The 24551-nt window shown below is 34.3% G+C and overlaps 1 protein-coding gene across 1 annotated transcript in view; it reads left to right on the top strand.

The window, feature by feature from the left end:
* The window catches only part of NAALADL2 (N-acetylated alpha-linked acidic dipeptidase like 2), a 507372-nt gene that overhangs the window by 361767 nt on the left and 121054 nt on the right, over positions 1-24551 (top strand). Inside the window, exons 9-11 of the mRNA XM_052804208.1 lie at positions 6671-6763; positions 11261-11466; positions 12978-13097. Of these exons, the coding sequence (XP_052660168.1) occupies positions 6671-6763; positions 11261-11466; positions 12978-13097 (419 nt within the window). The remainder of the gene's footprint in view (positions 1-6670; positions 6764-11260; positions 11467-12977; positions 13098-24551) is intronic.

The raw sequence follows: 24551 nt of genomic DNA, 5'->3' as shown, positions 1-24551 counted from the left end.
GGGAATATTGTCTGAAAGGTTCTCAAGTGAGATCCTCTGTAGAACTTAGGAAAAATAAGATAACATGGTATATGAAGAAATGTGTTCACATGTCTAAGTAGCTGTTTAAAATTATAGGAAACAATAAGCGAAATAAAAATGGTTTTTAACAGTGAAGAGATGGAGATAGTCACCAACGGAGATAAGGATTTGTGATGGAAGATGTTAAAAGTTATTCATAAATGGCTATCAATAAAGGTCCCTTCCCTCCTTCCCCTTCAGCCACAGGATATTGTGCATGCTAAAAATTTATGTGATTCAAAAAGGGCTACTTAAAAATTCACCGAGAAAAAAAAACCTAATCAAGAGAGTTTAAACAAACACACAGCCCCCCACCCCACCCCTTGGCTAAGCAACTTTCAAGTCACTGGAGGACACAATAATGTCTTAGGAAAGAATCGCTATACACTCATCCTATTCTTATGTTCTTTTCCACATACATGTTGTTGGTCACTCTTGGAGATAAGGGCCAGCTGGTCTGACCTAGTATGCCTGAGCAGTCTAACTCAAATTACAGGAAGTATAATGCAAGCATTCATGCATTGATCTCACTTAAAGGCTTCTAAGTTTCTTTAGCCGACTGATGTTTAAATCCAACCCTATTTCTCTCCTCATCTAGAACAACCAAGATCATTGAGGTTGTGTTATTTCAGAAAATATCAGTAGACTTAACATACACAGAAGAAGATCCCATTTCTTATGAGCTTTTAATGCCTTTTGCTGTGAAGTAGGTGTAGGTTTTTACATTTTGACTTATAAAATAGTAAAACCAAAGCATGAATAGTGTAAGTAACTTGAATGATATCAAGCACTGTGTGAATAATAGAGCCAGGTATACAAAGACTCCCAGCATTTGGCTATAGCCAGTAAAATGACTCAGCTCAAAAAGCTTTTTAGGTAGAATCATTTGATCTTTTGTAACCTTTTTTAGCCTACAAAATAGAGTCATTGATCAATACTGAATCATCTTAATGACTGCAATGCAAAACTTCATTGTAGGATGCAAACAAATCCACATACTCTGCCAAAAACGATGAGAGTGGAACGAATAATCCGAAGTGACTGTTACTGAAAAGGTTTGTAGCATAACATAAAGAAGAATTTTTGTAAGACTTTGACCATCTATTTTATACAGTTCCACATGTCAGATGGTCATTATGCTGAGTTTTATAGTCAACTCTAATCATGTGAAATTGGAATCATTAATTATACAAAAGGAATAATCGAAAGAGTCCTTTAGTCTCCATATTATACGATCATCGTCCAAGATAAATAAAGTTCTCTGCCAAGTGCCGCACTAGTGCAAATCAAGCCTGTCTTCTTTTCAGTCAGAGGAAGGGCATGAAAAGATAAAGGATATATATATATTCTCATATTAAGCTACAGCCTTGTAATGTTGTTATATGTGTTTCTCCTTTGTTGCTTACTACCTGTCAGAGAAAAGAAAGCGTACCGTATTTAATAAACTCTGGCTCTGCCATCATACACTATGATCTCAATATGCAAACAATCCCATAATTTCTAGGTATTTGCACTATGCTAAACATAAATCCAAGAAAACAAATAGAGAAAGATACCAGCATATTGCGTGGCACTGCACGTTACTGTAGAAATAGAATGATGTTCTGCAGATATTGCTTACTGGCATTTCAAAGAAGTATGTATTAAATAGGAAAGTCAGATGTAATACAGACATACTGTATATGAAAACTTACAAACATTTATACTAATACTCTTGGATTTTCTTTTTGTGATTGCTTTAAATTCTGTTCTCTTTTTAAATAGAAGTTCATGAAAAGAATTAAGCATAAACAGTGTGAAGCATTTTTTTATATATCTTCCTCTCTACTCCTACCTGAAGCCTCAAGAATTTTTTCTACCAGAATTGTAACTGATGAAGACGTATTTTCAGAATTCTGTTCTGTGCCATTATTTTTCTGTGCGACGCTTTGGTTTTGATTGCTGTAAAGCAGGTAAAAAATCTCTCAAACTAGTGTGAGATTATGAAATTCAACTAGACAATATGAAGCATTCTTGAAATTCATAACTATGTTTGAAATGGAGTGTGCCATATTTATTCTGTATCGCATTAGGCCATCCCAGTTTAGAGCCTCCTTAAAGGACTTTATTGTAGACTTCACTTATTTTCAAAAGCTTTTCGTCTGAATAGATTTATTGTTGGATTCCCTATTGTAGGTCAGAAAATAGGATCAAATAGCAAAAAGTTTATTCATTAAACTCCTCGGACCAAGATTAGGCTTGAGGACTCAGGGCCTATGAATATCTATTTAAAAAGAAGAATATATTGTTAGTAGGCAACATGGTTAATCAAATCAAAATCTAGCAGGGAAAAAAAATTAGGGATACTAGATTTCAAAGTGACTAAATCTAGATGGTGTATTGCTTATATAAAAAAAAAAAAATAAAGGCTTTTTGTTACAGGGGCATCTGTCTAGGAGTTTTGACTTATTCCTGCACAAATAATTTTGTAATTCAACAATAAGGTATATTGTCATAGATTCAGTATTGATTCTTGCATATGGAATTCGATAGTGTTGCACAATATTTTTTTTTCAGAGATTATATCTAAATTATTAACTATATACTATTTTATAAGTTTATTTGCTTTTGTAACTATGTAGTTACGTTGCATATAGCATTTTTGTTATGTAAGTTGTATTGTTACATAAATGCTTATGATTATATATCTTAGTTTAAAGTCCTATGCTTGAACTTAATTGAAACCTTTTATAAAATATGGAGTAGATAAGGTTTTGCACTCAAATTGACATGCTGAAATACTGAGAACTAACTGAAATATTTTTTCACAGTACAGTAAGATTTCAAAAGCCCATTAACTAGGCAGTCTAATATGATAGTAATAGTTTGGAATTTTACTCAGTTATTCTAGAAAATGTCTAATGAAAATGAAGCATTTGTTTCAAATGACAGCAAAATCTGCTTTTATATATGTTTTAATGTATACTTGCGATATCGGTGTATTTAAAATGGTATTTCAAATATTACATACCAGTCTATATTATTCCATACAGTATCACCAATAGAATATAAGAAATTTATGACATATTTGATTATTCATTATATGTAAATAGCTTATGGTGTTTCTACATTGAGTGCAGTTAGTTCTTACAGTATCATGTTCTGTGGTATTTGATATTACTTTAAAGCCTCAGGTCTTGGGGCAAATAACTTTATGAAAACTATAGCTTTCATTATTAAATAAATTATTAGCATTCAGAGGTCGCTGAAAAGCTTGGTAGTGTGTGCTCAAAAAGTTAGCAGTTGAGTTATTAGAGCCTGACATAAGGTTTTTGAATGACTGGAACAAGTAATCTGTTGAATGCAATTTTATCCTGACTACCTCAGCTGAATTAGTCTCCCCTAAGTAACATGGCCAGGGATGTTTGATGATGTTGGAAAGCTTTACTTTAATTGTGATTTCAAACTGATGTCTTTTTATTCAGGTGTGGTTTATGTTGATTTCAGCAGGAATTATATTCGTGTTAAAAAGTGGGTTACTTGAAGTTACTAAATGTACCTTGTTTCTGCAGTCTTCTGAAATAACTTCTGGTTTTATGATCAAAGAACTGTGTTATCGAAATGCATGAATTAAGTCAGTGCTTCATGCTTCTATACCGGAGTTAAATGTTCATTTAGGGAAATTTTTGTATATGAGTACCAAAACTCTTCTCACATGAGTTCAGTTTTCAAACCTGAGTCCCTAATGATGCTTTCTAAAATCCAGTACTCAAAGGAATGCTCAGAAAACTGTCTGATTATAGGTGTTTAGTATGACCAGTATTCAAGAATTTAACTAACATGTTTGAAAATCAGGCTCAAACTTATACTCCTCTGTGTTGGTATGAGCTTTGGATAAGGTTAAAAGCAAAAAAAGAAATAAAACATAACTCATTTTACAGGCTACAAGTAGTAGTTTTTTGCTCATCTGGCGTTCTAAAATTGTCACTCAAATGAGTGGGAAATAACCATGCATTTCTAAAAATAACTATGTAATTGTGAGAGGAGAAGGTAGTCATTTGGTATGAGACAATTACAGATTTCAAGTCAAGAAATAAATAAATAAAAATATTGACAATAAATACTTTTCTGTTGTTCTGTTTCAGAAGTAGCTTTTGGCTTACAGAAACTCAAACTGTATCCCAAATAATGTTAAGCTAAAGTCTCCTCATAGTTTTCCAGAGAATACAGAAAAAAGACAGGAAGTTGTCAAGATCTTTAAAATACAGCATTAGGAAGAGAGGTTTATTGTCAGAACTGTTTAAAGGGGATTAAATTTCACTTGTGCTGTATAGTCCAAAGAGTACTTTCAGCCTTTTCATCTGGCGTACTAAGCCTTTAAGCCCAAGTCACTTTAAGCTGACTACTGTGTTACATGACTATTAACTCGAATATCTGATTCCAGAATATGTGTACTGCCAAAAGTTAATTTTCTATTTTTTTATTGTCGGTTGAAGACTCGGTAGCTGATGTTGATTAAGAAGAAACGGTTAAATCAGTTGTCTTCAAAAGGACTTATCTTCTTTTTGTCTGAAATGGGGTCTAAAGAAACATATATCTAAAATGATGTAGGGTTAGAAAAGGAAAGGAAATCAGTTTTGGCTTGAAAATCTTTTTTAAGCAGAGTAAATTGGCTCTAGGATGGTGGTAGGTGAGAAACAGCAGCAAGAAGTAACTTGCATTGCGGAAATTTAAACTGCTTAATCAACATGGACGCCATGAGCTGTTTTCGCGTTGTTTTAAAAGACCAAAAAAAGAGCATAGGTGACAGTACGGTGCTGGGAACCCTTTGGATTGATATTTTTTTTTTTAATGAAATATTTTTTTAAAATTTCTAGAATAATATCTGTAGATTTATAGAGCAAACACAATCTGTTACCACATGATGTTAATAAACCTTACAGTAATTTTCATTAGAAGACTAAAGTTAATTACGACTCAAACCCGAACATATGCATGACAGATCAAAATATTACCTTGCTGTGATTGATTATTGCAAAATAGTGTGGTGTGGTTTAATTAACTGTGCTTGACTTGCATTTTCTTTACTGTTGTGTTCTAGCAAAGAGTTGTCACATAGAGGACACATCTATTGATAACAGAGGAGGGTTTGTCTGAGTAAAAAGTAGGATAAATATTGCATTTTTTTAAAAAACAAAGATCCTAGCAGTTGGTTTGCTTTTTTTCCACATATCAATGAAGAATAGTGAATGAAAATATATTTCATTTTATTTTAAGAGAATTTTAAAATAAATTTACCAGATGAAGTACCAGCAAATGAACCTTGAAGAACAGTATCGTAGAGATGTATTGTTTTTATTTCACATGTTGCAGTAAACTCCCCACTTGCATATTCCACACATCTCAGGAAAAAAAGCCAGGAAATAAACTGTTAGAAATACATCTGTGGGAGGATAATAGCCTGGGAGATAGAGAGCAAAATGGTCCGTGGAATATTTTCATTTTGGTCTGTGACAGTTGGGATATGGACGTTGAAGGAATTCTGGCTCAAAGATGCCTTTAAACACAGGTCTGTCATGGGGTGGTGCAGTACTCTGGATGTAAAAGGACCTCCCTTAAGGTCTAGGATGACACAGTGGTTATTGTCAGACAATTGCTAGTATTTAAGTTAGAGCAGTTTAAGACATTTTCCCTTTTCTCAGATAGAAGTTCCCACCTTTTGGATGAGAAGAATGTTAATACAGTCTATTATAATGCAAACGAAACATTTTAAAGGTACCTGCAGCTCCCTGTAGTTAGTTGTTTGGTTTCCATTGCCACAAACTGCAGGAGTTCATATGGTATAGTGTGTCCCACCTGGGGGACAGAGGGAATGACAGTAATTCTCAGCAAAGGACAGTTAAATTTCTTTAAGCTATTTTAACTCAGGCATTTACTTTTCTCTAGCTTTATCCTGTGCTACAGTCTCAACTGGCATAGCAGTATTGGCAAGTCCCTTACATTTTAGCAGGTTTCAGAATTTTTCTGGCGTTGTATTTATACCATTTCCTCAGTTGATACCAGCTAAGCCAACAAAAGCTGTCTTCTGTTGGCATAAGTCCTTAAGTATATCACCAAAGGCTATGCTGGCAAAGTGATTAGTTATGCAGAGGTCTAACTTTTCCCATCTGATTTAGTGTAGGGGGATTTCTCCAGAAGAATAGTATAATATAAACCAGGTATGTTTTTGTGAATGTTATTGAAAGATTGACCTGGACAAAGGATTAGGTGAGAAAAACCTATAAAGAAGAAGACAAATTTCCTTATCATAGAATTATGTAAATCCTACTCTTTTAAATATTTTTTTTTCTATTGTATTCTGGCAGTGTTTATTGGGTGAATTGAATGATCTTTTAACTCAAGGAGTAGAGATCTCTTTTGAGATTCCAGCTTTGAACGCCACTGCTAAAACGGGATTAAGAAAATAATGTAATATTTCATGTTTTAATCTCTGGTTCCTCTTTAGTATCTTTTTTTTTTTTCCCTTTGTTTTTACTTTTGTATTTAATGTGTAGGGAATTTATATCTGGGGCCTGTAGATTTCTTGGCTGGATAAACAAGTTTAACTTTTTTTTTTTTAATCTTTTAACAGGGAAAAAAATAATCAGTCTGAATATTCAGTCAGTCACAACTTACAAGACAATTTCTAATGTTATTGGATATTTAAAAGGAACTGTATTTCCTGGTAAGTAGCCCTTGATCATTTGTATCGATTATTTGTTTTATGATGGCTGGGCGTCATAGCTGGGATCATGATTCCACTTTGCCAGATAATGCACTAATACAGAGGAAGGAGAAAGCCTTTTTTGTAGTCATTTAGTGATTTGATTTATGACAAAACAGAACGTAAGGGTTAAACAGAGAATGAGCTCAAGGGGATATTATAGTTACAATAAGCGTATTTTTACCCAACAAGCAGGAATTACCCATAGACCATAGAGAGTATTAGTATTTATGCCAAGTAACTGTGCTGGTGGCTTTCATTTCAGGGTATACTGTATTGCATGATTTGAATTAATATGCAAGCTGTCTATACAACTTTAGAAAAGGTTTGATTTTTTTTCTAATGTTAGCAGAATTTTGAGATAAATAAAACTGTGCTTCAAGTCCAGAACATCCTTACGTAATTCAAGTGTCTCACTGAAACCAAGGTGTAGGGCAGCGTGATCTCTGGCTTGGTTAAGAATTTAATATCAAATGTGATTATAGTGTACAAAAATCTGTGACTAAGTTCTTAATCACACTTGCTGCAGCCTTATTTGGTGTTACAATCATGCCTTAAGCTAGTTTTGTACAAGTCTATGAATAATAATCACTGTTCTATAGGTCTAAGAATTAAACAATAAGATTCTAAGTGCAACTGTGACATAAACCACAAACCCCCTCCCTCCTTTGATGCTCTATGTAGATAATACAATAATCAGGACATCATACGAATGAAGATCATTTTGACCCTACTCTGTCTGCAAACAAATTTGCCTAAAAGTTGAAGAGTTTCTGCAACATGAATGAACACTGTTGCTAGTTACTTACGTAGTGGAAAGTGTTGTAGACCCAGTCCAATTCCTAATGTACAGATGGCATCATCATCAAAACGTCATCACATTTGCCTTGATTATTAATACTCTCTTATTAGGTTCAGAAGAAAGATTGCAATTTTATCTAGAGTCCCTTAGGAGGTGGGCCACTCATTTCATATTTGAAGTGATGGAACGAAGGACATGGAGGAGATTTACGTTTATTCCTGTTAGTGAAATGACGACTTGGTTTTGTGTGTGCTGAAGGCTGTACTTTCCACCAGAACAATTTTTTTTTTTTAAAAAACAATGTAGAAAACAATTAGCACAGTGAATTAAATCCTTTATTGAAATTCAATTTCCTTCAAGAATTTGAAGTTACTAGTCTACTATTGCTAATGTTTTGCAAATAGCTGTCATGGAATTTGAAAGGTAGAAACTGCCATATTTAGACATACTGTCTACTGAATTGTGAAGCAGAAGCAAGACAAGTAATAAAAAGCATGCATCTGTTTCTGTTTAATAAATTCTTTATCTTCTCTATACCTGAATATTTCCTCTATAATAAATATAAATCTTGCATTCATAATAAGAAGCTACATTTTAAAGGTATGTCAGCATATGCTTAACTTTAAGACTTCGAGGATATATAATCAAGTGAAGTCAATAGCACTACCCAGATGCCAACAGTTTGTCCTGGAAGTGTCTTGCTGAACAAGGGCCATAGCAACTGGCTTCTAATGTAGGCACAAGTTAAGCATGTAATGCACCATGGGTAACATTTTGTACAGAATCAATGTTAAACCTTCATTTGTTTCTCTGCTCTTCCTGGTTGATACTATAGGTTGATACTACATGCCTTCTCAACTGATTTGAATACTTGATGTTTTCGTGGCATTGATTCTCTGTCATTTTGGTGGGGTTTTGCTAGTTTCATACAGCTGAAATATTCACCTTCATGTTCCCAGAAATGCAGAAAGCAAGCAAAATTTATCTTTAGTGCTTAATTGAAGACTGCAGAGCATCACCAAGGGTGGATTTTTTTAATTTTTTTTTTTTCCTTAAAGGCCTCCTAACACACACAAGAACACATCCATGTAATGGCGATCTTATTTGACATTTGATCTGAGGAGTAACAATAAGCATCTGAAATCCAACCAAGATATTAAAAGATTTAGGAGCAGAGGAAATGTGGTAGTTGGTAGCCTTTTAAAACCTGAAAAACATAACACTGATTTTGTAGCTCTATTGAACATGGTTGAAAATGGGATGTATAACAAGAGAAGACAGTATAAAGTCACTCTTTTTTAATGATAAATCCCTGTTGTCCAGCCCATCGCTACCCTGAACGCTGTCCCATCCTATCACTTTCAAAAGTATCTGATGGATATATTTTTTCTCTCTCTCTAGTCCTTTCTTTCTCTTTTTTCTTACCATGTGATCTCTTTCTCTATGTGCTTCAGCAAATGATTATGAGAAAGGACAGCTGCTGCCTCTGTAAGCATGACCATCCTTTCTCCTATGCTTTTCCTGTAGCCATTTGCTTCAGGGTATTGCCTCTATTCAAGAGGGAAAGATGTGCAAAAATGAAGAATTTCAAAGGAGGCATCAGCTGTTATGTTTTACCCCTGTTCATTCAGCTGGCATCTCCTACAGTAAGTTGCTGCTTGTAGTTTTCTTCTCCATCAAGCTGTCCTGTACTATTTTACATAAGGTCTCTTTACAGTCCCCTTCACATATGCTGTTCACAGACTGAACAGAGATGACAATACGGAGTAAGCATTGATGCTGTCTGATCACTCTATGTTAATGGCGCTTCTTCTAATGACCTAGAAGCCTGTAAGGCCATTCATTTCTGTTCCCAATTCCTAACATTAAGTGAGTTGAAGATCCTATGATTTTTCACTGTCAGCGCAACCTATTATTAAACATCTCGTGATGCAACACATAAGTTGCAAAATTATGTGATTTAGATTGCATTTTGTTACGTGAAATTATTATGTACACTTAGATTTACATTTTGCATATCTGTTTTTAGAAAGAAATTTTCATTTACATACCTATACACCTCCCAGGCAGCTGACTGAAAATGTTGTGTTATAGGTACATAACAGATCCCCTGTTTGTAAAACATTTTTGATTCCTTATAAAACAACATCGCCATGTATTTTGTTGAACAAAACTGGTAAAAGTCCAGTTTGATAGAGAATGGTTTTATAATCAAAGTATGTTGGTGTTCGGTTAAAATTGTTTCTAGGCAGCAGTCACTGCAAAAAACCACGGACGAGTAGATACGTAATTTTATAAGCAAGTATAAAACATGGGCATTTTACCACCTGTGTGTTGCTACATTCCAGTGTACTGACAATAGTGAAGAATGAATCCCCTTGGATAAAGAAAGAAAACCAAAACTTTTTGCACTTCTTGGAACCCAGTTGACACCCAGAGATTGTTGTGGATCTGACATCACTTGATAACTATTCTTCTGTTCTCTATTGGTATCCTGAAATACGGAAAGAACATCTTTAAAAGTCTATATCTGGACCAGAACAAGACTTTACTAAGTATCAGAACACAAGCAGTAAGCAATCCTTCCAAGAGGCTTCGGGTGTGAATTCATCTCACACAGAAGGTTTAATAGTTTAATAAGTCATTCGGCATAACTCTGTTTAGACTTCTTGACACGTCAGATGCACTAGTCATTCATGTTGTTTCACACCACATCATCCATTTGGAATAAAATAAGGTTCTTTAAACTTGTGAGTTAGTATTTGGATTATATATTATGTCTTGAGAGACAAAGATTTCATTTGATTTCTCTGAAAAAAATTGTGGGGTTTTTTTCTGGATAACCATGGGGCATGTTCTTTCTTTCAGGTTGAAACTTCTTGCTTTTCATTTTGTAAAATACTTTCTTCCAGTATCATCAAAGTTGCTAGGTCTGACTTACCGTTTCTGTATCATTCATTATCTCTATTCCTCTGTCATGTCTCCTCTCTAAACCTGCAGTCCAGGTCTTTTCAATGTCTCCTTACATGGAAGTCTAAGTCCTGATATATAACCGTTCTGGTTCCCAGCTTCTCAACTGCTGTTTCTGCAATGTGTTTTTTGAGATAGGGTGGTGAGCACTGAACACAGTGAGTTTCCAGGTGAGGGAGTACTAATACTTTGTGTATTTTTCTCTATGTTCCTCATTGTACTACCACACCTTTTGTTTTCTTTTTCGGACACTAATATGTATTGAAGATGGAGTTTCCTGCTTATTCATTTGTGGCTTTTCATAACACTCTAATGTGAGCATGGAACTTTATTAGATTATCTATATGACAAAGTCCTGGCTGTGGTATATATCAGATTTATAAGAAGGGAGAGTAGTAAGCAAACAATGAAGGCAAGAGCACAGGGATTAAATTAGGGAAGTATATACATACATTTATTTACTAGTTTATTTTTAAGTAGTAATCACAGTTTTATGTATGTATATTGTATGATTGTCTTGCACATGATCATAAAAATTTTTGTTGACAGCATTGTGTTGTATTAACAACATTACAGACTACTAATACAGTTCATCTTTTAGGGGTTTTTTAAATTCTTTTAATGCTGGTATCCAGAAGAAATAAGATTCTTGTCTTTTTTTTTTTTTTTTTTCCTCCACATTTCAGACAGATACGTCATCGTTGGTAGTCATCACAACGGTTTGAATACTTATGGTGGACAAGAATGGGCCAGTAGCACTGCTATCATCACAGCATTTATACAAGCCTTGATGCTGAAGGTTAAGAGGGGCTGGAGACCTGACCGGACCATTGTTTTCTGCTCATGGGGAGGAACATCATTTGGGAACATTGGTTCATATGAATGGGCAGAGGTAAAATAATATTAGAAGGACTCCTTGCAATAGTGATTACTTTTGTTGAAAGCATGAAAACAATATGAAATTACCACATAGATATTATGGTTCATTAACTGGTCTGTGACGTCTGTCTGTGTACGTTCATGTACTCCATAGCAAATGCAGTGAAAACATCTATAGAGGCAATTCCTGTGGAACAGAGCATGTGTGATAATGAGATGGCGAGTTGTTGCCATAGCTGTGAAGGCTGCATGTACAGCACTTTTGTGAGCTGATTCCCCTCGCTAATGCAGCAGAGGACTGTAAAAGAGGGCATTGCCAGAGTTTGGTAGAGGGGGGAAGGCCTCAAAAAAGACCTAGGCCCAGCTTAGAGGGCTGTTTCGCTTTCTTTGGGGGTTCAACAGTTACTAAGTTTTAATTGATAAGCTTAGTGTGGGGAGAACTGAATCAAGAGCACACTGAATGAAGAGAACCGTACTATAGTTTACATTAATTACATAAACATTTCAGTGTCTCCATGGCTAGTGCTGATTCACTTTTCACATATTTGTGCTAAAGGAGTTAGATACAATCTGACACAGACAATTCCTTGGGCTCTTACTTTCAACAGAATAGAAATCAGCTTATTGAAAGAAAATACCTCATCAGAGTATTGTTGATCGTGTACGATTACAGTGGACTTCAGCTGATAAATTAAGGAATAGCTAGCAGAGAGGTTCATGGCTGCTGAATTAAAACAGTAGATAAAATGAAGAGTTAATTGCTTTTTATCATGCGTGACAAGCGGCTAGCTCTCATTGAAGTTTCATACTTCCAACATGATTTTTCTTCAAAAACAAGAGGGGGTGAAAAAATGAAATTGAAAAGATCCAGGCTGGAAGCAAAATTTGTTTAGTTCCACTTCAAGTCAGCTTTACATCAGATGTAATTGCGTTACACCCCTTCCGTTCAATATAAAGAGCCACTTCATGCAAAGAATAATTCATTACTGAGAAGGCAAAGGGGATCTTTTTTAAAAAGAGATAATAATTGAAACAGTTTGTACATAATATTTTTGTAGTCTAAAAAAATAATAAAATGAAAACACTGGGAAAGTTATGCAATTCCGATCTGAATTTAGTCTCTCAAAATTTGAGTACATTTAACTCTTGATAATGATTGCTTTTGAAGTTTGTTTTCTGTCAGGCATAAGTTTAAAAGGCCATCACGTTGTTTCACAGTATGTAATGTTTTCATTTTTGGCCTTACAAGTGTAGTCATTTTTAATTCCTCCCAGGCCTGCTTGCATTTTGTTGAGATGATGTGTGAAATGGAATTATAATTTCTGCTATATAGAGAAATAACACTAAGATATCCTTTGAAGTTCTTAACAGCATATTGTAAGAAGTAGTAGTTAAGTAATACTTAGGGAATCACAGAGGACAAAAACGTAGGGTGCAGTTTTTCCCTAGAAGGAACGGAAAGAACAAAACAAGTCTTAATTATAATGATGCATAGTAATAACCATTCCTCTGCTTGTGTCGTAGGATCTCAAGAGAGTTCTTCAAAGAAATGTTGTGGCTTACGTTAGCCTCCATAATCCAGTCAGAGGCAACTCAACTTTACACCCTGTTGCATCCCCTTCTCTTCAGCAACTGGCAGCAGAGGTTAGAAATAAAATACTTTCTTTCACTTGTGGTTTATGAGGTTACATGGCTAACCCCCCTGATGCTGGTTGATTTTAGATAACTATAGGTGGAGGTTGCTTTGTTTAAGCATTTTAACCTCACAAATACACATGAACTGTTTCTACTAAGCAAGCACATTAAATTTTATTTTAAAAATTACAAGGTGTATTAAGAGGTTGGAGAGGATAACTTCAACAGCTCATTATACCAAGTCTCACCATACTTGCATGCCTTACAGGGCATTTTTCACCTTTTGGCGGCTTTAAAGTAGCATATTTTTTTATTCTTTAGCACAAAGCACATTTTTCTCTTGCTAATCTGATCTTTCCAGACTGTTTCTCAATTTGCATTTAAACATGTATATTTACCAGATGTAACCTGACACACAGGGATAGTATTACTCTTACTATAATAAATACAGTCTAAAGTAAGTATGTCAGGTTCAGTGCTCAGCTATGCCTTCGTAACTAGTCTACAGTCAGAATATTCTGTAGTTACACTGGTGTAAGTGCACGTAGGCTTTAAAATAATGACATTATTGCCATTTCTGAGGTTGCTGAATTTATTAATATTTAAAATGAATTGAAAATAATATAAGGTACATACTAAATGATAAAAACAGTGTAAAGTGGCCTGCATAAAATAGAGTTTGATTTGACTTTCATAAAGTAAGCTTTCTAGATGTTTTTTCCATAAATTTGCCAAGCTAACACTCATTAGGTTATTCTGATGTCTCTTTGACTTGCCTCTGAAGCATTTGGTACTAAACGCTGCTCAAAGTAGCGTCTTGAATTAAATGGAGTTTAAGACTGATCTTGCTTGGCAATTGTTGTCCAACTAAGTTAGTAAAATGATATCAGTCAAATTGCTTCTTAGCAATGTTTTAACCACTTCTGTCCAGTGATTAGGTGGTAATTTTCTCATGGAAAGGATCTGGTTTATTCTGGGTAAGTATTGTGAAAAATGCAATGCAAAATAATTTCTCTTCAGGGAGAAAAAGTCTTTTTATTTGTGGAAATTTATTTATAATGTTGTATATATGAGTCTACAGGTGTTATGGATATGTCAATTAAGATTTTATTATAAGTTTTAGCTGCCGTATTTGCAAAAAATACTATTCTGATAGGTTGCTAGCCTTTTGCTAACCTGTTGGTGTTTGCAGTCCTATCTCCATGAAAACAGGTATTTGCCATTTAAAGGAATAATTTTATTGCATTAGGTGCTTGAGCTATTTGTTTTTTTCTCGTTTTCTTTCTTTGACTTCACAATATGATCCACAACAGTGATCTGAAAACTAAACTGTCCAGAACTGTGCAGCAGACACTTTCTTTATTATCTATTTATCACTTTCTTAAGATTTGATTCTTTTATTCTAATAAGTGCCATATTAGTAAGAAGAGTTATGGTCACGCCCTCTATTTTGGAGAGAAAGCAAAGGAAATCTCTTTTTCACTTCCACTTTATTTCTGTGGTGCATTTGGGTGTGATGTTGTAATATTTTGTAAGTCATGTTGTAATAGCAGTTGTAGCCTATCCAGCAGTACGGACACAGCCTCTCTTAGCAGTCCTTGCACCAGTTAATTGGTTAACAGTCAGTAAAACATGACTAGAACTCCAGTTTTGCTCTTCCAGTAAACACCCTCCCATCTCACCTCTGATTTTTTGGTGGCTAAGGCTTTATTATTGAGATTGTATCCATTCTGCATGTTTACCTTGAAGCCCCATTTAAAAAGAAAAGGACAAAATGTATGCCAGGTAATCTGTATAGGGGTGGTTTTTTGGTTGGGTTTTTTTTTTTTTTGGTAGGGTAATATTATTTGTAATTAATGCAACTGTCATACAGTTTGTGACATTAAAAAGATTTGCAGGAATTACTGCTTCCAAATGCTGGCTAGATTTCTGAATTCATGTCAAGGATATTGACAGTGATGGAGCAGCCCAGCACAGATCTTCATTTGTTCCCACGGGTACTCACAATTTGCCATGTGTCTAGGAGATTTTCTCTTGAAGACTGATCTACTTATAAAGAATACTGATATTACTTCCAGTACTTGCCAAGAAGACAATGTAATTACAGATTACGACAAAATTATGATAGCGCAAATGGGGTAAGACGTGACTTTTTGGAGCTCATCTCATCTTGAAGAAATTGTGAGTCCATTCACATGAGATTCTTGTTAACAGGTGCAGGTTAAAAAGAAGTGCTTAAAAAGTCCAGTGAGAGAGAAGGATCATTTTAATTTGTAAGAGTAATTCTCTGAAATTAGGTTTGTTAGAACAGAAAAGAAGGTGAAACGAATTTAGAATTAATAATATCAATCCATTTCAAAATGAAAAGAGAAAATAGCCAGTCTTGTTGAGTTAGATAGAAACTTTCCATAATTTATGGATACATGGAAGATACCGCACTGCACCTTTGGATTCAATGGTAAAAGTAATACATCCATTTTTAGACCACAACAAAAGAGACCAGCTTGTATTATTTTCTCCTATTCCTAAACAGTGTTGAGGAGGGAAGACTGAGATCTGCTCACCATTCGCACTAAGGACAGAGTTGGGTTTTGGTCAACGCTCACTGTTGCACTAAAATTATGGGCACTCCATCTCAGTAAAACAGAGGAAGAATGTTTTCATAGGGACAATTAATACTTGTTACAAATGCCTACAAAGCTTAAGTGTTAGGATTCTAGGGAAAACAATGAAAAACTGTAGTTTGTCGTGGGAAAGAAAACTCAAGTAAAAATCACCCTAAATGTGGAGCACTCCATGAATGCTACAAGGACCGTAGCTTAAAGAGAACTGTGGAAAACTGGCAAACTAAGACAGGCAAATGCATACAACAGTATTTACTTCCTGTGCTGGAGTATGTGGCTTTTCTAAAATAAAATTTTGGACACTTGCTAATCACTGCAGCTTCCAAAACACTTTTTTTTCCTTCATTTCTGGAAACTGTGGGAAAAGTAAGGAAGAAGTTTTAGCTGAAATGTAGTTTGTATGAATATTCTAGACTTACTGATAAAAAGAAGAATCACAAAACTGATGAGTTAGTTGCATACTGTGTAAGATCTGTTGGTCAGTTAGAGAGTAGGATAAGTGCTTGGCTAATTAACAGAGACCATGACTTCTTAAAGATGTTTTATGTGAAGGGATTACATCTTTATTTTAGTTGCAGGTTTCAAAAGGGAGCTACATAAGCAGTCTGCAAATAATAATTTTATGTGTCTATGAGTGGGATTCAGTGGGATTCTGGTTAAAACACCAAATTACATGAAGAAGCTAATTTAAATATTTGGATTAATTAAGCAAAGAGGAATTAAAACAATTCTGAGACCTTGACATGTTTAATTCAAATCTTTTTTATATAACTATGCTAATTAGTGTCCACATTAACAAGAGGGAAATACTGCCAAGTTATATTTTTGCCTACTATTATTTTGTAAGGAAAATGATTGTTAATTCACTTGCTCTGTTAGTGAATCACCATTTGCTGGCAGAGCGTCATTCGTAAATTGGGTTGGTTTGATGCTGGCATTCGTTCTCTGTAAATAAGGCCATTAATGAATTTTTCTATAATTAACATTGCACAAGTAAGAAAGTTGTTATAAAACATAAATTAATTGCTGTTTTCTTTTAACTGATTGTATGACCACTGCTGATCAGACTCCAGGTCTACTGTTATTGCTGAATGCAAGAAAATTTACTGCTCCTTTCTCCTAAGGAAAGGAGCCATTTAAAGCTATCAAAGAATGAGTTGAGCGTTAAAAATGACTGGACCAAGTATTGTTCCATGCTATTTATCAGTATTTGTTTCTATTAATGGAGTAAAAGGCATAAAACATATCTACATTTAAAGGTGGTGTTACTGACAGAAAACTATTTTTTCTTTTTGAAGTAGAACCGAAGATAAACTTCTGTATAGACTCTTGTTACTATTATTTTTTCTTGATTTTAAAAAAAAACCTTTACATTAATGTCAGCAATGATTCTTGTCTTCCAACTTCTATGTATTTCTCGTTTATTTTGTTTTACCTTCAGCACTTAATAATGGATCTCCAAGCCTCAATATCAGTAGACTGTAAAGAAGAAAAAATACATTAAAATATTATTTGAATTGCTTGTTGCATGCCATATAACAGAAGATTATAGCTTCCCCATGAATTTTCAGTCTTTACCTATTATTGCTTTTAGTGTTAAAATTGATTGCTGGTGTTACTTTTTATATTTGTGTTGACAACAAAAAAAATCTCTTGACAATCAGAAGTTTATGCTGTGAACTCCTGTCTGAGGAATTCATAACTACATTAAAAGGATGCTGTTAATATAGACAGTACTTCCTTGCCAGCTCTATTAAATTCGTTAAGATGCTGCTTCTCCAGTGTGAAAAGCAGTTTCATTTAATGGTGGATTTGATTTTGGAGTTGCAGCAGGTACTTTGCATCTGCTAACAATGCTTTTATTTTGATAAAATGTTGCTTTGTCCACTCTTGCATATTTTTTCACTCTTCCTGCAAATTAAACAGTTTTAATAGATAAATGCTGATTCAGACAGTTGGTGATCATTTAAACCTACTCATACATTTTGAAGTTATGAAACTATATTGCTGTTAACCATGGGGGGGAAGAAGGTTTGTTAGCAAGGAGGAACGCAAGCAAACTAGTTTTTATGCTGTGATCTTATTGGAGATCTGCCAAGAGTCCTTTGCTTCTAATGAATCGAGCTTTCTGCTTCCATGTCCTTCCCTATCTTTACGAAATTAAGATATTAAGTTCTTCTGCTAAAAGCATAAATGATGTATGTTTTCAGCAGGGTTTTTTGTTTTGAAATGTAAATGTAGACTTTGATAGCCATTGTAGATAAAATTGAAGAAATCTAGACATTTTATTATCTTTAAATGTAGTGCTGGAGTATGGGAGATTTCAGTAATTCCTTACCTGCTGTAGAATGGATTTTGGTTCTAGGCTTCTGTTGTCTAATCTAATTAAAACTGTCCAATGTAATAAGCTGTACTATGCAATGGAATTATTTTTTCCTTCCAGAGACTTTATCCAGCCTACAGTATTAGAAAAGTTGACTTCAATTCTGTCTAAATATTCCTTTGCTTAATTTCGTCTTATTGCTCCTAGTTATTTCCCTTCAGAACTGACTTTCTGATAATAGAAAGACATTTTCTTAGTGATGGAAAACCTTTAATGTAGAGAGTTTAAAAGTAAACTCTAGTTCTTATGAAAGATGATGGATTGACAGCTCTGAGTATTTTAATTTTTCTACATAAACGCAAATCATTGAAAAGTTTCTATCGCTGTTTTTTTTTCTAGTCATTATTAACTACATTGTTGAATGAAGTTGTCTTAATAGTTATAAGCTATACAACACAAACAGCATATGCGAAAGAAATGCATGTGAAAAAATGAAAGTGTATGGTAAAATAACCAGAAAAAAAGAAAGCATCTTTAAATTGGAATCTACAAGACATTAGTGTAAAATGAGATGAGAATTAAACTACGTTATGTTATTTGGCTCATAACAGTTACAGCCACATGTTCCTTACTTTTGCATGTGACAAAAAATAATCCAAATTTTAAGCAGCACAACACACTTTCTAGTTTGCAGATCGATGTGGAAAAAAAAATGCATCTGAATAATGAAAAGCAGACCATTTATTTGTCATATGGTAAAAAAGGTGAAATATTTTAAGTAATGTGACAGATATTTAACCTAGCCAAAAGCATTGTATATCTATTTTTTAGTAGTAAGATGTGGCCTTTCTAAGCGTGCTAACCTCGTATTCTGAAATGGGAACCTTTAAAGTGCTCTTTGACACACCATTGCTCACTCTATCTCAATATGTCTTCTAGCTGTGATTATTCTTTAGACAAGCATGAAGATGTTTATTTTATGAAGCACTGTGACTTTAAATGATTTACTGGTATTTTCTGTTGTAAAATTGTGTGCTATTTCATATGGTTTGAAACAGGTCACATATTGAGAAGTCAGAGGAATGGGAATAACAACAGATTTGTAGAAACCTGGGAAGGTTTGGGGTTTTTTTTTTTTGTAAAGCTGTTTCTCCCAGGAAGAGTAAAAATATATCTGTAGAATACTAAGCCCGTAACTGACGTGAAAGCATCGACCTGAGCTCCACTGGGAAATGGGGATAGTAAACAGCATGGAATTCCTGCTCAAGCTGATAGATTTTGAGGTTGGAAGTTCTCTTCCAATATGGGCTCGTCATGCATGGCTAGAGGACTTCTGTGTGTGTTTTAGTGTTCAGATACAGCTGCACGTCCTGCGGGATCTGTCAAACATGCTCAGCAAATCCAGTTGCAGTGCATGTGTTAATTCAGTGGCCATGACTTTCTGAACTCATAATAAGCTGGCTTCGTTTAGTGCTTGATCTTTCACTTATATATTAGATGGAATTATTATCAAAATAGACTTAAGTAACAAAGTTATAATTTGAATGGTTTAGAAATCACCTTAAAATTATGGTGATTGTTATCTTTTGGTTACATGCCTGTCTTTCAGTACCCAGGGCTGTTTACATCTTAACCTCATAAATTTGTCACCCAGAGTGTCCCTTTAATTTCAGTGTTGGTGCAGTTACATTTCTTATATGTGAAAACAAAACCTTGATTCTTTTAAGGCTATTAATTGAATTTCTGTGTCTATTCTATAAGCATAACTATATAATAAATACCCAAATTTGGGAAGAAAAAAAGCCAAAAAAAAAAAAACCCCAAAAACCCAAACCCAAACATCTGACCAGTTCAGTGTCAGTCATCGAAAGGAAAAAAAAAAAAAAAAAAATTCTTAACATTTAAGTTTAGGCATCTTTGTTGGTAAGAACTTAGTAAAAGCCTTTGATGAATTCTTTGGGTCCAAAAGTTTGTGTCGGCTAACGTATGCATGCAAAATAAAAAGGGAAATGCTATATAGTGATTCAAAATTGTGGAAGAAGTGGGGAAAAACATTCCATATCCATTTAAAGCTGTCATAGCTTGAATAATCACAAGCATCAACTTGAACTATTCTAGGGGTTCCCTGTTCATTCATTTTTCATGCCCTATTCATCTGTTCACTTCACTACCAGAATATTCTGGTGGTGGTGTCTTGTCCAGTGTGAAAAACTACTAAATAGGGCCAGAATGGAGGATAGCGGTACTCTTTGTAAACTGGAAATTTGAATTACCAGGAAATTTCAAAAATAATTTCAAGCCAATCAAATACATATGAAAAATTTCTTTATTTTCCAAATTATTAATGAGGTTTTAATCAGTAATGTAGTTGAGATGCATTTTTATTCAATGAGTCAAAGAAGCATAATTCCCATAGTATTACTACTCCTGTCTTTAAGTGCACACAGAATGTGACTTCACTGAATATAACAGGGAAAAATTTTGCAGCTGATAATCTGTGATGTCAGGAGAAGAAAAAATGCAGGAAATAGTTTTCTTGAGGTTTCTGCAAAAAGCTTTCTTTTGGCTGGTAAAAGGTCATACAGTTCAAACCTTTGTCTCTTGACAGAGCCTCGAAGGTGATTTCAAAACCTGTTTTTTAGCCATCTATTTTAAGACTTTAACGCTTAGGCTCTCTTTCAAGAAGAGCCTTCTAACATTTTGGAGAGATGCTAACTTCTCTACTTTGTATCATGTCTCCCTCTTCTTGATTAGATATGTTACTGTATAATTACTTGAAGAAGGCTGAATGTTCTACCTTCAATAAGAAATTTGCCATTGGAAGAAGGGAATCTTCTAAAAACAAACACACACACAAAAAAAAAATCAAGTTAGAAACTAGCTTTCTCTCAGTTTTATCATGTTCATTTTTTCCTCTAACAATGAGAACAACCACATTTAATTTTAGTTGTAAAGATTTTAAAAAAGCTGCGGATCAAGTTCTGATTTATTGCTGTTGATTTTTTTTTTTTGCATAGGCTTTTGAGCGCTCCTAGAAAATTGTTGCATGCTGTGTCTGAATGGAAAAGAAAAATAATATTTATTATTAAGATTAATAAACAACTCATGGGTTTGTGTGAATAGAGACTTAGGTGGTCTTCCTGCTGTTTACATGTGACCAGTGTCTGTGATGGTCAGGAAGGGATTTGCTACATTCTGGTTAACTAGAATTTTCAAGATCACCTACTAATTTTGGTAAATGCAATCTGGAGTCCAAAAATATGTCTAAGCATTTGTGGAAGAGTTATCTTTAGTTTATCCACATTTTCTACGAGTGATAGTTATTTAATAAACATCTGTTCTGAAATCTCAGTAATACTCAAATAGTTTTTAAAGTTTCTGTCATGAAATGGACAAGTGTCAAATATACTTTTTAAAATCCTGTAACTTTAACACATGTTTATTTTAAACTTTTGTCAAAAAATTAAGAAGGTTGAAATTCAGTAGAAAAGTAGTAATTTAGGCTACTAAGCAACATACAAAAATGAATACAAAAATACTTAAAGTTGTTTTATTCTTTCAAGTTGGCACTAGGATGAGAGAAACACTTATTTAAGGTCATTTTAACTCTGAAACGGTAAAGCTGTAGTCTACCACGTAATAACTTATGAACGAAAGAGAATATAATGTCATAGAGAATAGGCTGACATGGTAGCTAGTGTACAGGAACTCCATAGTAGTATTATGTTTTTAAATTTCTGTCTTTCATGCCAATTACAAAACATCTTATTTGATCTTAGATTCATTATTTTAAAAAAGCTTGTCTTGGATGGTGTATTTTATTGTTTGCATTTTATTTGCTCTATTTGGTCTGTTTATTAAGCTTTGTGTAGTGATTAGATTTTTATTTAAAACAAGTAGCGGTAGTTATTTGCAGTTGTCACTCAAAATATTTAATTAACTCGAAACACCACGAAAGTATCATAAATCTTATTTACAAAATATCTTCAAATAAGCTTGTAAAACAGTTGCCTGCACAGCTAAAATGGAACTGAATGTACAGAATCAAGGGTGCTTTGGAACCAATTATATTGCAGTAGATACTTCTTTGGGGCTCCGGGGAATTGGGGGAAAAAAAAAATTACATAAAATCTTTTTCTCCCTGTAAATTAATGGATCATTGTTGTAAATGAAACACAAATATGTAGTTTGTTTGGTTTCTTGTTTTTCCTGTAAAGGAAATGAGAATTTTATTTTACAGATTCCAAACATAAGTTGTGATTAGGTAAAATGTACATACAAATGAATATGTAAAGCACCTTTGGTGATACAGAAACAAAACTGGTAAGGAATTCAAGCACTCACTTGATCCAACTCCTCCTCATCCTGCTGCAAAAATAAGTCTCTCTGATGTGTTTCGGCTTCCAGTCTGCAAGTTTCTACAACTTTCTCAGATGAGCTGTGCTTGTGTTCTATCACAGTAGCATTTGGAAATTTTTTTTTCATCTATTGAAGTCATCACAGTTGAAGATTAATCTTTCTTTTCCCTTTCTTCCACTGGTGATCTTTATTATTTCTTGCAACAACCTTTTTACATATTGCACAAAAGTTATCATTATACACAAAAGAAAATTATACGCTTTATACACTTAATATCAACTTCAGAGAGCTCATACATCTTCCTCAAAGTATGAAATTCAGTGTTTGAAATTAATTGATATGTCTCAGACAAGCAAGTGAAGTCTCTGTTAAACCCTGGTTTTGCCAAAGATTACCACTTGAGGTGCATTGCACTTCAGCTAATATTTTACAGTGAGCTAAAATGGCAGAAGAATATTTGTAGAGTCAAAGTGACTCTACAGAGAGTCTAATCAGAAAAAAACAATAAAAATATGTATTTTACTTTTGTTTGTTGTATGCTTGTATTGCTGTTAAAAACAGTATCCTGGTTGGTTATCTGGTGACTTAATGCCTCTTCAGAGCAAAGGGTATTTGGAATACATCTTTGTAAACCAAAGTAGCTGACTAGCAAGTGAACCTGGAACCAAAGGCTTTTGAATAAACTGAGTTTAATCTGAGAACAGCACGTCTCATCCAAATGCCTTCTCTCTTCATCTGAATTCCTTTTTTAAAACTTTTTTTTAAATTCTCACCCGTGTGTAATTCTCAATTTTCCTTTTGATTCTCCTTAGATCTTTTTAAAAATATTAGTCCCTAGAGTTAGTTTCACAATTGTGGGGCATATCTCACTTATTCTGCAAAATGGCTTTGTGTTTGCATTTGTGGGTTTTTTCAGTCTCATTGTGCTGATAATGGAGAAAAGGTTGAGGATGGAATTCTAGTTTCACTTGTATTTCTATAAAATGCTGTAACCCTGGTGACTTAAGTGTATTTTTCCTGATTTATACTGTTATAAGACAGAAGAGAATCGGGTCTTGACTTCTGATTTATTTCCCCTGTAAGAATGACAGAGTCTTCTGCTTCAGCACTAAAAAGTATGGCTTGTATTCTCCATGAAAAGAGCATTACGTTTGCATTGACAGAGATACTGAAGGCATCTGATCCTGCTCATCAAAAATGGGTTGTCTCTGGTATCAGCTAATCAGAGATGGACAGGTGACACTAGTTATCTTGTGAGTGATGAAAGAAATCCATTTGTTTCAAGAGAAGAAAGACTGGGTATCATCTACACTTAAGTAGAATTAATTGCAGCACTAATCATCTTTCTTTTTACTCTGCTTATGGAGTACTTAAATGCTTGTTTTTAACTTCATGTTTTTCTCCTGAATTAGTCTTTCCTCCTACACATGAACAGTTGAGACAAAAGTCTGATAGGGTAGGTGATGCGTGTGGGTATATGTGTTAACTTAAGAACTATCATGGTGGAAACAAATATAATGGCATCTCTTTTAGAAGATAGAAGAGTGGTATAAAGATCCTGAGTGGCAGGTAATCAAAACAAGCAATTTTTAAAATCATAGCAGGGCAGCCCAATTAGGTTTCTCTAACAGGCATTTTAAATGGTTATGTGCAGAATAGATCAGTTCAACAGTTCTGGCAAGTGCATATGGCAGCTTGTATTTTTAGGTGATCAACTTAAATCCATACCACATTTTTTGCTACAAAGAAAATAATAGTATATTGTCCTGTGTGTTGTTCATTCTTGACCTTTGTATTGATGCCATGCATGTGTGTTTTGCTGTCTGGCACCACATACGCACGTCCTTCTTTTTTTTTTTTTTTTTTTTTTTTTAACTGTTTCTGCAAGTGGCAGGTAGGATAAATATCCATATGAACACATGATTTCTTTTTCTTTTTTTTTTTTTTTTAACAAGTCTCAAAATCTGATTCTTACAAAATGAAACCAAATAATAGTAGTAGTATTACCTGAAAGGGTCAGGTTACATGAATGCAAGGGCAGTACTTGTCCATATTAGTTGATTTGTCTACACAGCATCTGGGAATGTGGGACAGAGTGTTTCACTACTTCACTGCTGTTGCTGTGGAATGAAAGATGTTTGTCCTGAAGAGAAAGGA

Source organism: Harpia harpyja, chromosome 12 (assembly GCF_026419915.1).
Source record: "Harpia harpyja isolate bHarHar1 chromosome 12, bHarHar1 primary haplotype, whole genome shotgun sequence".
NCBI lineage: Eukaryota > Metazoa > Chordata > Aves > Accipitriformes > Accipitridae > Harpia > Harpia harpyja.
The sequence above is the reverse complement of the archived record's forward strand: the minus strand, read 5'-3'. Positions and strand labels throughout refer to the sequence as shown.